General features: G+C 51.0%; 1 protein-coding gene across 3 annotated transcripts in view; it reads left to right on the top strand.

Moving 5' to 3' along the window:
- The window catches only part of P4HA3 (prolyl 4-hydroxylase subunit alpha 3), a 65694-nt gene that overhangs the window by 18791 nt on the left and 30568 nt on the right, over nt 1-16335 (top strand). For all 3 annotated transcript variants that reach the window (XR_008889178.1, XM_056560287.1, XM_056560288.1), the window contains exon 4: nt 2342-2491. Coding sequence is in view for 2 of the 3 variants with exons in the window: in XM_056560287.1 (XP_056416262.1) it covers nt 2342-2491 (150 nt within the window). In the remaining variant the exon portion in view is untranslated. The remainder of the gene's footprint in view (nt 1-2341; nt 2492-16335) is intronic.

Consider the following 16335-nt stretch of genomic DNA (forward strand, 5'->3'; position numbering starts at 1 on the left):
TGTTCTCACAGGTTTAGGTCTTCCACTATTCCTGGGATAGAGATGTTGGACTAGGGTCTTTTTTTCCGCAATGACCGGCTAGGAGCATAATGTGACCAATGCATCATTAAACTGTGTACGGTACATGCAAGAAATGTTAACACTTTACACTATTCAATTATGTGCAATGCACAAACATACTCTCCAGTACCTGATAGACATAGTATGCAGAAAGCAAACCTTTAAAGGGGTACTCCTCCATTTTTTTAAATATATTTTTTTTTAATCAACTGTTGCTAGAAAGCTAAACAGATTTGTAAAGTAAATTCCTTCTATATAAAAATCTTAATCCCTCCAGTACTTATCAGCTGCTGTATACTACAGTGGAAGATCTTTTCTTTTTGAATTTCCTTTCTGTCTGACCACAGTGCTCTCTGCTGACATCTCTGTCCATGTCAGGAACTGTCCAGATCAGGAGGAAATGCCCACAGCAAACCTCTCTTGCTCTGGACAGTTCCTGACATGGACAGAGATGTCAGCAGAGAGCACTGTGGTCAGACAGAAAAATTCAAAAAGAAAAGAACTTCCTGTGGAGCATACAGCAGCTGATAAGTACTGGAAGGATTAAGATTTTCAAATAGTAAAAAGTAATTTATAAATCTGTTTAACTTTCTGGCACCCCTTTAAATTCTCTGCCACCCGACTACTCTCTTAGGATGGTGCCTGGCAGAGCTGTACTGGGACACTACACACTTAGTATACCGTATATACTCGAGTATAAGCCGAGTTTTTCAGCACAATTTTTCGTGCTGAAAACACCCCCCTCGGTTTATACTCGAGTGAACTCTCCACCTGTCAATCCTTTCTCAGTGGTCTTCAACCTGCGGACCTCCAGATGTTGCAAGACTACAACTCTCAGCATGCCCGGACAGCCATCGGCTGTCCGGGCATGCTGGAAGTTGTAGTTTTGAAACATCTGGAGGTCCACAGGTTAAAGACCACTGCGGCCTTTGTCATCATCCAGACCCCCTTTAGTTTTCTACTCTCCTCCCCTCGGTGGGAAGGAAGGGTGAGCTGGTCTGGGCCATCTATCCTGCAGGGACCGTGTGGTGGGGAGGGTTAGTTGTCTCGGGCTGTCCATCTTCACCGGGGGGGCCCTCTTCTCCTTTCCGGGCCGGCCCCGGACTAGTGATGATGCCTTGATGATGACACACAGGGACGTCCGTGCGCAGATGATGGGGGTCTGGATGATGACAGGGTGATGATGATGGGGGTCTGGATGACAGGGTGATGATGATGGGGGTCTGGATGACAGGGTGATGATGATGGGGGTCTGGATGATGACAGGGTGATGATGACGGGGGTCTGGATGATGACAGGGTGATGATGGGGGTCTGGATGACGACAGGGTGATGATGATGGGGGTCTGGATGATGACGGGGGTCTGGATGATGACAGGGTGATGATGATGGGGGTCTGGATGATGACAGGGTGATGATGATGGGGGTCTGGATGATGACAGGGTGATGATGATGGGGGTCTGGATGACGACAGGGTGATGATGATGGGGTCTGGATGATGACAGGGTGATGATGATGGGGGTCTGGATGATGAGAGGGTGATGATGACGGGGGTCTGGATGATGACAGGGTGATGATGATGGGGGTCTGGATGATGACAGGGTGATGATGATGGGGGTCTGGATGATGACAGGGTGATGATGATGGGGTCTGGATGATGACAGGGTGATGATGATGGGGTCTGGATGACGACAGGGTGATGATGACGGGGGTCTGGATGATGACAGGGTGATGATGACGGGGGTCTGGATGATGACAGGGTGATGATGACGGGGGTCTGGATGACGACAGGGTGATGATGACGGGGGTCTGGATGATGACAGGGTGATGATGACAGGGGTCTGGATGATGACAGGCGGTGATGATGACGGGGGTCTGGATGATGACAGGGTGATGATGACGGGGGTCTGGATGATGACAGGCGGTGATGATGATGGGGTCTGGATGATGACAGGGTGATGATGATGGGGGTCTGGATGACGACAGGGTGATTACCGGGGTCTGGATGATGACAGGGTGATGATGACGGGGGTCTGGATGATGACAGGATGATGATGACGGGGGTCTGGATGATGACAGGGTGATGATGACGGGGTCTGGATGATGACGGGGGTCTGGATGATGACAGGGGAGGATGATGTATTTCCCACCCTAGGCTTATAGTCGAGTCAATAACTTTTCCTGGGTTTTTGGGGTGAAATTAGGGGCCTCGGCTTATATTCAGGTCGGCTTATACTCGAGTATATACGGTATTATAATCCCTTGTGCTCTGTAACCCTCAGGTAGCCTATGACATGGAGGACTTCTACCACTCTATCCCATGGCTGGAGGAAGCGGTCACTATGTACCGGGACTCCTACGGTAGCTGGTTCACGGAGGACCAGGGCTCCCTGGAAGAAGCTTTGGATTATTTAGCTTTCTCCTACTTCAAGGTAAGTGACGTCGGAGGATTTGCTCTCTGTTGTCTGCCAGGTCCTTGTTTTGGGAAAATCAGGATTGGACCACAGTAGGTGAAAACCTTGTAATCCTCCTTATTCCCCATAAGAACCGAAATAAATCAGAAATAAAACAATCTGCTGACTGTGCTGCTCGGCCTGATATCCATTACAGACTAGTTTCCAACTCCGTCTGAGATTAATTCTCGTCTTGTGGTCGGGGAAAGGACGGGGGGAGGGGGGATTCATATAATTTATTTCAGAACCTCCAGCTTTATGACATAGGATCTGCACTGAGATCAGCTCTTGTCTGCACAGCTCACACTTTAACCTGTTAAAGGGGTATTCCAGGAAAAAAACTTTTTTATATATATATCAACTGGCTCCAGAAAGTTAAACAGATTTGTAAATGACTTCTATTAAAAAATCTTAATCCTTTCAGTACTTATAAGCTTCTGAAGTTGAGTTGTTCTTTTCTGTCTAAGTGCTCTCTGATGACACGTGTCTCGGGAACCACCCAGATTAGAAGCAAATCCCCATAGCAAACCTCTTCTAAACTGGGCGGTTCCCAAGACACATGTCATCAGAGAGCACTTAGACAGAAAAGAACAACTCAACTTCAGAAGCTCATAAGTACTGAAAGGATTAAGATTTTTTAATAGAAGTAATTTACAAATCTGTTTAACTTTCTGGAGCCAGTTGATATATATAAAAAAAAAAGTTTTTTTCCTGGATAACCCCTTTAAGTACGCAGGGCATAAAATGGCACCCAAAATGTCCGCGAGGGTGTAAATGTGACATGTGCCCCGCCTGAATGGAGCAGGGGCATTATTTGCTCACACCATCACACACCTGGAGATGCCCTACAGGCTTAAAACTTGTGCTCGGGGCTCCACACACGTGCTCGTGACTGGAAACATTTCATATATAACTGTATGAAAACCTTAAAGGGGTACTCCAGTGGAAAAGGTTTTTTTTTTTTTTTTTTTTTTTTTTTTTTTTTTTTTTAAATCAACTGGTGCCAGAAAGTTAAACAGATTTGTAAATTACTTCTATTAAAAAAAATCTTAATCCTTCTAGTACTTATTAGCTGCTGAATACTACAGAGGAAATTCTTTTCTTTTTGGAACACAGTGCTCTCTGCTGACATCTCTGTCCATTTAAGGAACTGTCCAGAGCAGCATATGTTTTCTATGGGGATTTTCTCCTGCTCTGGACAGTTCTTAAAATGGACAGAGATGTCAGCAGAGAGCACTGTGTTCCAAAAAGAAAATAATTTCCTCAATGCAAGTCTATGGGAGGGGGCGTTACAGCCATCACGCCCCCTCCCATACACTTGCATTGAAGGGGTGGGGCGTGATGTCATGAGGGGGCGGGGCTATGACGTCACGAGCTCCCGGCTCCAGCGTTCGGAACAGTTTGTTCCAAACCCTGAGCAGCGGAGTACCCCTTTAACTTAGCAAAGCGGTCAGAGGTGTACCACGAACCGCGTCTGCCTACTGAGGGCAAAAGTCAACCTAGTAGGATGAATAACAATATTCACAACTAATAATTGACAAATCATACACCCAGCATCAACCATCACATACCCTGTACTAGATGGAGAGGAGGAAAAAATAACAAAAAATGAAAATTTCCTGTGTCCTCAATACCAAAATGGGCTGTGTCATTAAGGGGTTAAAGCAGTGTTTTCCAGCCAGGGTGCCTCCAGCTGTTGCAAAACTACAACTCCCAGCATGTCTGGACAGCCAACGGCTGTCTGGGCATGCTGGAAGATGTAGTTTTGCAACAGCTGGGAGCACGCTGGTTGGAAAACACTGCTTTAAGGAGTCATTTCCATCTTGGTCATTGATGGCCAATCTACAGGAGGAAACAGACTTTGGAATTTTTCCTTTTTTTAAAATAAAAAATTAGCAAAAATTTAGGTTTTTACAAGGACAAAAGTAGTCACATCCATTGCTATAACACATGAAATTGAGCTCCAGCTCCTCCCATTTCTCTCAGACATGTTTCTACACCTCGGTTGGAGTTATCAGTGGAAAATTCAATATCCTTCATAATGAGATCCTCATAAATAAAGGGGACAAAACTAATATTTATTAAGAAAAACATGTAATTACCCCAGTATCTACAGCTCATAGAGCAGTATGCAACAAGTGAATAAAACAAAGAATAACAGTACACATACAGACCAGAACCTGCCGCCTGACACGAGTTTCACTCGAAGCTTCTTCTGGGGGGGAAGGGGGGTTGTAAAAGTCTTGGAAAAGAAGGGTCAGCACTGGAAATATTGATTCTTTGCATAAACTCATTGTATTTGTCCATAACAGTTAAAAAATAATTCTATTTATATAATAATAATTATTAATATTATTATTATATAAATATAATTATTTTTAAACTGTTATGGAAAAATACTATGAGTTTTATGGAAAGATAATTTTTTTTTTTTTTTTTTGAATTGTGTACCCATAGAAACATCTGACTAAAAGCTCCAAAAACACAGTAAACTATGTGAAAACCAAAATTTGTCTCAGTCTTAAAATCTTTTGGCCACAACTGTACATATGTGTATCTGAGACCATTTTAGGGCATTTTGAGGTACCCCTGTTCTCCTCCTCTTTCTCTCTGGGGTTGAAGCCAGATTTTTATGAGGAAAAGGAAAAAGCTGCATCATTATGGTGGATGGATTGTTACCAACACCCGACTTCAAGGAACGTGTAATGTCCTGGCCGTACAGTCTCATAAAATGTCTTACATTCTGGAGGAGACATCTGCCAGGAGGAGCTGAATCCCCATAGTGATCAGCGTGTAAGAGGGGAAAATCATCTAAAGTCCCAGTATATACAGGACTGTGCAAAAGTTTTAGGCAAGTGTGGAAAAGTCTAATCAATATATGGTGGGAATACATATTCGTAAATACACAAAGTCAGGGATGTTGTAGGATCAGTGCCACCAGCTCAGAACTGGCAGAAACCAGTGGGACCCAGATATAGCCATCTAATGTTCAGACGCCTGGTCAGATGTGGTCCGCATTGAAGAATTGTGACCAAAAAGCCAGATATTCGAAGTGGAACTAAGGCCCATCGACTCCTCTATAAAAGACACATGAAACCCATCTGTAGTGTCTGAATGGGATAAACAAGATTCTCTGGTCTGATGAAACCAAGATTGAAATTTTTATGTATGAATCATGTCTGGAGGAAACCAGGCACTGCCCATCACCTGCCCAATACCATCCCTACAGTGATCATGGTGGGGGCAGCATCATGTCTGGAGGAAACCAGGTACTGCCCATCACCTGCCCAATACCATCCCTACAGTGATCATGGTGGGGGCAGCATCATGTCTGGGGGAAACCAGGCACTGCCCATCACCTGCCCAATACCATCCCTACAGTGATTATGGTGGGGGCAGCATCATGTCTGGGGGAAACCAGGCACTGCCCATCACCTGCCCAATACCATCCCTACAGTGATCATGGTGGGGGCAGCATCATCTCTGGAGGAAACCAGGCACTGCCCATCACCTGCCCAATACCATCCCTACAGTGATCATGATGGGGGCAGCATCATGTCTGGAGGAAACCAGGCACTGCCCAATACCATCCCTACAGTGATCATGGTGGGGGCAGCATCATATTGGAGGAAACCTGCCCAATACCATCCAATACCTGCCCAATACCATCCCTACAGTGATAATGGTGGGGACAGCATCATGTCTGGAGGAAACCAGGCACTGCCCATCACCTGCCCAATACCATCCCTACAGTGATCATGGTGGGGGCAACATCATGTATAGAGGAAACCAGGCACTGCCCATCACCTGCCCAATACCATCACTACAGTGATCATGGTGGGGGGCAGCATCATGTCTGGAGGAAACCAGGCACTGCCCATCACCTGCCCAATACCATCCCTACAGTGATCATGGTGGGGGCAGCATCATATTGGAGGAAACCAGGCACTGCCCATCACCTGCCCAATACCATCCCTACAGTGATCATGGTGGGGGCAACATCATGTCTGGAGGAAACCAGGCACTGCCCATCACCTGCCAAATACCATCTCTACAGTGATCATGGTGGGGGTAGCATCATGTCTGGAGGAAACCAGGCACTGCCCATCACCTGCCTAATACCATCCCTACAGTGATCATGGTGGGGGCAGCATCATGTCTGTAGGAAATCAGGCACTGCCCATCACCTGCCCAATACCACCCCTACAGTGATCATAGTGGGGGCAGCATCATGTCTGGAGAAACCAGGCACTGCCCATCACCTGCCCAATGCCGTCCCTACAGTGATCATGGTGGGGACGGCATCATGTCTGGGGGAAACCAGGCACTGCCCATCACCTGCCCAATACCATCCCTACAGTGATCATGGTGGGGACAGCATCATGTCTGGAGGAAACCAGGCACTGCCCATCACCTGCCCAATACCATCCCTACAGTGATCATGGTGGGGACGGCATCATGTCTGGGGGAAACCAGGCACTGCCCATCACCTGCCCAATACCATCCCTACAGTGATCATGGTGGGGGCAGCATCATGTCTGGGGGAAACCAGGCACTGCCCCTCACCTGCCCAATACCATCCCTACAGTGATCATGGTGGGGGCAGCATCATGTCTGGGGGAAACCAGGCACTGCCCATCACCTGCCCAATACCATCCCTACAGTGATCATGATGGGGGCAGCATCATGTCTGGGGGAAACCAGGCACTGCCCATCACCTGCCCCATACCATCTCTACAGTGAGCATGTGAGGGCAGCATAATGTCTGGGGGAAACCAGGCCCTGCCCATCACCTGCCCAATACATCTCTACAGTGAGCATGGTGGGGACGGCATCATGTCTGGGGGAAACCAGGCACTGCCCATCACCTGCCCAATACCATCCCTACAGTGATCATGGTGGGGACGGCATCATGTCTGGGGGAAACAAGGCACTGCCCATCACCTGCCCAATACCATTCCTACAGTGATCATGGTGGGGACAGCATCATGTCTGGAGGAAACCAGGCACTGCCCATCACCTGCCCAATACCACCCCTACAGTGATCATAGTGGGGGCAGCATCATGTCTGGAGGAAAGCAGGCACTGCCCATCACCTGCCCAATACCATCCCTACAGTGATCATGGTGGGGACGGCATCATGTCTGGGGGAAACCAGGCACTGCCCATCACCTGCCCAATACCATCCCTACAGTGATCATGGTGGGGGCAGCATCATATTGGAGGAAACCAGGCACTGCCCATCACCTGCCCAATACCATCCCTACAGTGATAATGGTGGGGACAGCATCATGTCTGGAGGAAACCAGGCACTGCCCATCACCTGCCCAATACCATCCCTACAGTGATCATGGTGGGGGCAACATCATGTATAGAGGAAACCAGGCACTGCCCATCACCTGCCCAATACCATCCCTACAGTGATCATGGTGGGGGGCAGCATCATGTCTGGAGGAAACCAGGCACTGCCCATCACCTGCCCAATACCATCCCTACAGTGATCATGGTGGGGGCAGCATCATATTGGAGGAAACCAGGCACTGCCCATCACCTGCCCAATACCATCCCTACAGTGATCATGGTGGGGGCAACATCATGTCTGGAGGAAACCAGGCACTGCCCATCACCTGCCCAATACTATCCCTACAGTGATTATGGTGGGTCAGCATCATGTCTGGAGGAAACCAGGCACTGCCCATCACCTGCCAATTACCATCTCTACAGTGATCATGGTGGGGGTAGCATCATGTCTGGAGGAAACCAGGCACTGCCCATCACCTGCCTAATACCATCCCTACAGTGATCATGGTGGGGGCAGCATCATGTGTGGAGGAAACCAGGCACTGCCCATCACCTGCCCAATACCATCCCTACAGTGATCATGGTGGGGGCAGCATCATGTCTGTAGGAAACCAGGCACTGCCCATCACCTGCCCAATACCACCCCTACAGTGATCATAGTGGGGGCAGCATCATGTCTGAAGGAAACCAGGCACTGCCCATCACCTGCCCAATGCCGTCCCTACAGTGATCATGGTGGGGACGCCATCATGTCTGGGGGAAACCAGGCACTGCCCATCACCTGCCCAATACCATCCCTACAGTGATCATGGTGGGGACAGCATCATGTCTGGAGGAAACCAGGCACTGCCCATCACCTGCCCAATACCATCCCTACAGTGATCATGGTGGGGACGGCATCATGTCTGGGGGAAACCAGGCACTGCCCATCACCTGCCCAATACCATCCCTACAGTGATCATGGTGGGGACGGCATCATGTCTGGAGGAAACCAGGCACTGCCCATCACCTGCCCAATACCATCCCTACAGTGATCATGGTGGGGGCAACATCATGTCTGGGGGAAACCAGGCACTGCCCATCACCTGCCCAATACCATCCCTACAGTGATCATGGTGGGGGCAGCATCATGTCTGGAGGAAACCAGGCACTGCCCCTCACCTGCCCAATACCATCTCTACAGTGAAGCATGGTGGGGGCAGCATCATGTCTGGGGGAAACCCGGCACTGCCCCTCACCTGCACAATACCATCCCTACAGTGATCATGGTGGGGACGGCATCATGTCTGGGGAAAACCAGGCACTGCCCATCACCTGCCCAATACCATCTCTACAGTGAGCATGGTGGGGGCAGCATCATGTCTGGAGGAAACCAGGCACTGCCCATCACCTGCCCAATACCATCTCTACAGTGAGCATGGTGGGGACGGCATCATGTCTGGGGGAAACCAGGCACTGCCCATCACCTGCCCAATACCATCCCTAAAGTGATCATGGTGGGGGCAACATCATGTCTGGAGGAAACCAGGCACTGCCCATCACCTGCCCAATACCATCTCTACAGTGAGCATGGTGGGGACGGCATCATGTCTGGGGGAAATCAGGCACTGCCCATCACCTGCCCAATACCATCCCTACAGTGATCATGGTGGGGGCAGCATCATGTCTGGGGGAAACCAGGCACTGCCCATCACCTGCCCAATACCATCTCTACAGTGAGCATGGTGTGGGCAGCATCATGTCTGGAGGAAACCAGGCACTGCCCATCACCTGCCCAATACCATCTCTACAGTGAGCATGGTGGGGACGGCATCATGTCTGGGGGAAACCAGGCACTGCCCATCACCTGCCCAATACCATCCCTACAGTGATCATGGTGGGGGCAGCATCATGTCTGGGGGAAATCAGGCACTGCCCATCACCTGCCCAATACCATCCCTACAGTGATCATGGTGGGGGCAGCATCATGTCTGAAGAAAACCAGGCACTGCCCATCACCTGCCCAATACCACCCCTACAGTGATCATAGTGGGGGCAGCATCATGTCTGGAGGAAACCAGGCACCGCCCATCACCTGCCCAATACCATCCCTACAGTGATCATGGTGGGGGCAGCATCATGTCTGGAGGAAACAAGGCACTGCCCATCACCTGCCCAATATCATCTCTACAGTGATCATGGTGGGGGCAGCATCATGTATAGAGGAAACCAGGCACCGCCCATCACCTGCCCAATACCATCCCTACAGTGAAGCATGGTGGGGGCAGCATCATGTCTGGGGGAAACCAGGCACTGCCCCTCACCTGCCCAATACCATCTCTACAGTGAAGCATGGTGGGGGCAGCATCAGGTCTGGAGGAAACCAGGCACTGCCCCTCACCTGCCCAATACCATCTCTACAGTGAAGCATGGTGGGGGCAGCATCATGTCTGGGGGAAACAAGGCACTGCCCCTCACCTGCCCAATACCATCCCTACAGTGATCATGGTGGGGACGGCATCATGTCTGGGGGAAACCAGGCACTGCCCATCACCTGCCCAATACCATCTCTACAGTGAGCATGGTGGGGGCAGCATCATGTCTGGAGGAAACCAGGCACTGCCCATCACCTGCCCAATACCATCTCTACAGTGATCATGGTGGGGGCAACATCATGTCTGGAGGAAACCAGGCACTGCCCATCACCTGCCCAATACCATCTCTACAGTGAGCATGGTGGGGAAGGCATCATGTCTGGGGGAAATCAGGCACTGCCCATCACCTGCCCAATATCTGTCACGATGCCGGCTGGCAGGAGGTGGATCCTCTGTGCCAGAGAGGGATTGGCGTGGACCGTGCTAGTGGACCGGTTCTAAGTCACTACTGGTGTTCACCAGAGCCCGCCGCAAAGCGGGATGGTCTTGCTGCGGCGGTAGTGACCAGGTCGTATCCACTAGCAACGGCTCAACCTCTCTGACTGCTGAAGATAGGCGCGGTACAAGGGAGTAGACAAAAGCAAGGTCGGACGTAGCAGAAGGTCGGGGCAGGCAGCAAGGATCGTAGTCAGGGGCAACGGCAGGAGGTCTGGAACACAGGCAAGGAACACACAAGGGAATGCTTTCACTAGGCACGATGGCAACAAGATCCGGCGAGGGAGTGCAGGGGAAGTGAGGTATACATAGGGAGTGCACAGGTGAACACACTGATTAGAACCACTGCGCCAATCAGCGGCGCAGTGGCCCTTTAAATCGCAGAGACCCGGCGCGCGCGCGCCCTAGGGAGCGGGGCCGCGCGCGCCGGGACAGGACCGACGGAGAGCGAGTCAGGTACGGGAGCCGGGGTGCGCATCGCGAGCGGGCGCCACCCGCATCGCGAATCGCATCCCGGCTGGAGGCGGTATCGCAGCGCACCTGGTCAGTGGATCTGACCGAGGCGCTGCGGGAGCGAGAGTGTAGCGAGCGCTCCGGGGAGGAGCGGGGACCCGGAGCGCTCGGCGTAACAGTACCCCCCCCCCCTTGGGTCTCCCCCTCTTCTTGGAGCCTGAGAACCTGAGGACCAGACTTTTATCTAGGATATTGTCCTCAGGTTCCCAGGATCTCTCTTCAGGGCCACAGCCCTCCCAGTCAACCAAAAAGAAGGTTTTTCCTCTGACCTTTTTGGAGGCCAGTATCTCCTTTACAGGAAAGATGTCCGAAGAACCGGAGACAGGAGTGGGAGAGATAAGTTTAGGAGAGAAACGGTTGATGATGAGTGGTTTAAGAAGAGAAACGTGAAAGGCATTAGGAATACGAAGAGAAGGAGGGAGAAGAAGTTTGTAAGAGACAGGATTAATCTGGCACAAAATTTTGAAAGGACCAAGATAGCGTGGTCCCAATTTGTAGCTGGGAACACGGAAGCGGACATATTTAGCGGAGAGCCATACCTTGTCTCCGGGAGAAAAAATGGGGGGAGCTCTTCTTTTCTTATCAGCAAACTTCTACATGCGTGATGAAGCCTGTAAGAGAGAGTTTTGGGTCTCTTTCCATATGGTGGAAAGATCACAAGTTATTTCATCCACCGCGGGCAAACCAGAGGGCAAGGGAGTAGGGAGGGGGGGAAGAGGGTGACGGCCGTACACCACGAAAAATGGGGATTTGGAAGAAGATTCAGAGACTCTGAAGTTGTACGAGAATTCGGCCCATGGTAGAAGGTCTGCCCAGTCATCCTGGCGGGAAGAAACAAAATGACGTAAATAATCACCCAGGACTTGGTTAATTCTTTCTACTTGCCCATTGGATTGAGGATGATAAGCAGAAGAAAAGTTCAATTTAATCTTGAGTTGTTTACAGAGGGCCCTCCAGAATTTTGACACGAATTGGACGCCTCTATCCGAGACGATCTGCGTGGGCAACCCGTGAAGACGAAAAATGTGTACAAAAAATTGTTTTGCCAACTGAGGCGCTGAAGGAAGACCAGGAAAAGGAATAAAATGTGCCATCTTGGAAAATCGATCAACGACCACCCAAACAACAGTGTTGCCACGGGATGGGGGTAAGTCTGTAATAAAGTCCATACCAATCAGAGACCAAGGCTGTTCGGGAACAGGCAGAGGATGAAGAAGACCAGCGGGCTTCTGGCGAGGAGTCTTATCCCGGGCACAGACAGTGCAGGCCCGCACAAAATCAACAACATCCGTCTCCAGAGTCGGCCACCAATAGAAACGAGAGATGAGTTGCACGGATTTCTTGATGCCCGCATGGCCTGCGAGATGGGAGGAGTGACCCCATTTGAGGATTCCGAGGCGTTGGCGTGGAGAGACGAAGGTCTTCCCTGGAGGAGTTTGCCTGATGGAGGCTGGAGAAGTGGAGATCAGGCAATCCAGAGGAATAATGTGTTGCGGAGAGAGCTCTACTTCCGAGGCCTCCGAGGAACGAGAGAGAGCATCGGCCCTAATGTTCTTATCGGCAGGGCGAAAGTGAATTTCAAAATTAAACCGGGCAAAGAACAGAGACCACCTGGCCTGGCGAGGATTCAGCCGTTGGGCAGACTGGAGATAGGAGAGATTCTTGTGATCGGTGTAAATAATAATTGGAAATTTTGATCCTTCCAGCAGATGCCTCCATTCCTCAAGTGCTAATTTAATGGCCAGAAGCTCTCGATCCCCGATGGAGTAGTTCCTCTCCGCCGGAGAGAAGGTCCTAGAAAAAAAACCACAAGTAACAGCATGCCCGGAAGAATTTTTTTGTAGAAGGACCGCTCCAGCTCCTACTGAGGAGGCATCTACCTCCAATAGGAAGGGTTTAGATGGGTCAGGTCTGGAGAGCACGGGAGCAGAAGAAAAGGCAGACTTGAGCCGTTTAAATGCGTCTTCCGCTTGAGGAGGCCATGACTTAGGATTGGCATTCTTCTTGGTTAAAGCCACGATAGGAGCCACAATGGTGGAAAAATGTGGAATAAATTGTCTGTAATAATTGGCGAACCCCAAAAAACGTTGGATAGCACGGAGTCCGGAGGGGCGTGGCCAATCTAAGACGGCAGAGAGTTTGTCTGGATCCATTTGTAGTCCCTGGCCAGAGACCAAGTATCCTAGGAAAGGAAGAGATTGACATTCAAACAGACATTTCTCCATTTTGGCATAAAGTTGATTGTCACGAAGTCTCTGAAGAACCATGCGGACATGCTGGCGGTGTTCTTCTAGGTTGGCAGAAAAAATCTGAATATCGTCCAGATACACAACAACACAGGAATATAAGAGATCACGAAAAATTTCATTAACAAAGTCTTGGAAGACGGCAGGGGCGTTGCACAGGCCAAAGGGCATGACCAGATACTCAAAGTGTCCATCTCTAGTGTTAAATGCCGTTTTCCATTCATCCCCCTCCCTGATGCGGATGAGATTATAAGCACCTCAAGTCCAGTTTGGTAAAGATGTGGGCACCTTGGAGGCGATCAAAGAGTTCAGAGATAAGAGGTAGAGGGTAGCGGTTCTTTACCGTGATTTTATTAAGACCGCGGTAGTCAATGCAAGGACGTAGGGAGCCATCTTTTTTGGACACAAAGAAAAATCCAGCTCCGGCAGGAGAGGAGGATTTGCGGATAAAGCCTCTTTTTAAATTTTCCTGGATGTACTCAGACATAGCAAGAGTCTCTGGGGCAGACAGAGGATAAATTCTGCCCCGGGGTGGAGTAGTGCCCGGGAGGAGGTCAATAGGACAGTCATAAGGCCTGTGAGGAGGAAGAGTCTCAGCTTGTTTTTTGCAAAACACATCAGCAAAGTCCATATAGGCCTTAGGGAGACCGGTTACAGGGGGAACCACAGGGTCACGGCAGGGAGTACTGGTAACCGGTTTAAGGCAGTACTTGAAACAAGAGGTACCCCAACTCTTGATCTCCCCTGTGGACCAATCCAGGGTTGGGGAATGGTGTTGAAGCCAGGGTAGTCCAAGGAGAATTTCGGAAGTGCAATTGGAGAGGACCAAAAACTTTTCGTGATGAGGTCCGATGCACATTAGGAGGGGTTCCGTGCGGTAACGCACGGCACAGTCCAATCTTTCATTGTTAACGCAATTGATGTAGAGAGGTCTGGCGAGACTGGTCACTGGGATGTTGAACCTGTTGATGAGAGAGGCCAAAATAAAGTTTCCTGCAGATCCGGAATCCAAGAAGGCCTTAGTGGAGAAGGAGAAGGTAGAGGCAGATATCCGCACAGGCACAGTAAGACGTGGAGAAGCAGAGTTGACATCAAGGACTGTCTCACCTTTGTGCGGAGTCAGCGTGCGTCTTTCCAGGCGGGGAGGACGGATAGGACAATCCTTCAGGAAGTGTTCGGTACCGGCACAGTACAGGCAGAGATTCTCCATGCGGCGTTGTGTCCTCTCTTGAGGTGTCAGGCGAGACCGGTCAACTTGCATAGCCTCCACGGCGGGAGGCACAGGAACGGATTGCAGAGGACCAGAGGAGAGAGGAGCCGGGGAGAAAAAACGCCTCGTGCGAACAAAGTCCATATCCTGGCGGAGCTCCTGACGCCTTTCGGAAAAACGCATGTCAATGCGAGTGGCTAGATGAATGAGTTCATGTAGGTTAGCAGGAATTTCTCGTGCGGCCAGAACATCTTTAATGTTGCTGGATAGGCCTTTTTTAAAGGTCGCGCAGAGGGCCTCATTATTCCAGGAAAGTTCTGAAGCAAGAGTACGGAATTGCACGGCGTACTCGCCAACGGAAGAATTACCCTGGACCAGGTTCAGCAGGGCAGTCTCAGCAGAAGAGGGTCGGGCAGGTTCCTCAAAGACACTTCAAATTTCCGAGAAGAAGGAGTGTACAGAGGCAGTGACGGGGTCATTGCGGTCCCAGAGCGGTGTGGCCCATGACAGAGCTTTTCCAGACAGAAGGCTGACTACGAAAGCCACCTTAGACCTTTCAGTAGGAAACTGGTCCGACATCATCTCCAAGTGCAGGGAACATTGTGAAAGGAAGCCACGGCAAAACTTAGAGTCCCCATCAAATTTATCCGGCAAGGATAGTCGTAGGCCTGAGGCGGCCACTCGCTGCGGAGGAGGTGCAGGAGCTGGCGGAGGAGATGATTGCTGAAGCTGTGGTAGTAGCTGCTGTAGCATCACGGTCAGTTGAGACAGCTGGTGGCCTTGTTGCGCTATCTGTTGTGACTGCTGGGCGACCACCGTGGTGAGGTCGGCGACAACTGGCAGAGGAACTTCAGCGGGATCCATGGCCGGATCTACTGTCACAATGCCGGCTGGCAGGAGGTGGATCCTCTGTGCCAGAGAGGGATTGGCGTGGACCGTGCTAGTGGACCGGTTCTAAGTCACTACTGGTGTTCACCAGAGCCCGCCGCAAAGCGGGATGGTCTTGCTGCGGCGGTAGTGACCAGGTCGTATCCACTAGCAACGGCTCAACCTCTCTGAATGCTGAAGATAGGCGCGGTACAAGGGAGTAGACAAAAGCAAGGTCGGACGTAGCAGAAGGTCGGGGCAGGCAGCAAGGATCGTAGTCAGGGGCAACGGCAGGAGGTCTGGAACACAGGCAAGGAACACACAAGGGAACGCTTTCACTAGGCACGATGGCAACAAGATCCGGCGAGGGAGTGCAGGGGAAGTGAGGTATACATAGGGAGTGCACAGGTGAACACACTGATTAGAACCACTGCGCCAATCAGCGGCGCAGTGGCCCTTTAAATCGCAGAGACCCGGCGCGCGCGCGCCCTAGGGAGCGGGGCCGCGCGCGCCGGGACAGGACCGACGGAGAGCGAGTCAGGTACGGGAGCCGGGGTGCGCATCGCGAGCGGGCGCCACCCGCATCGCGAATCGCATCCCGGCTGGAGGCGGTATCGCAGCGCACCCGGTCAGTGGATCTGACCGAGGCGCTGCGGGAGCGAGAGTGTAGCGAGCGCTCCGGGGAGGAGCGGGGGCCCGGAGCGCTCGGCGTAACAATATCATCCCTACAGTGATCATGGTGGGGGCAGCATCATGTCTGGGGGAAACCAGGCACTGCCCATCACCTGCCCAATACCATCTCTACAGTGAGCATGGTGGGGGCAGCATCATGTCTGG

Source organism: Hyla sarda, chromosome 2 (genome assembly GCF_029499605.1).
Source record: "Hyla sarda isolate aHylSar1 chromosome 2, aHylSar1.hap1, whole genome shotgun sequence".
Lineage (NCBI taxonomy): Eukaryota > Metazoa > Chordata > Amphibia > Anura > Hylidae > Hyla > Hyla sarda.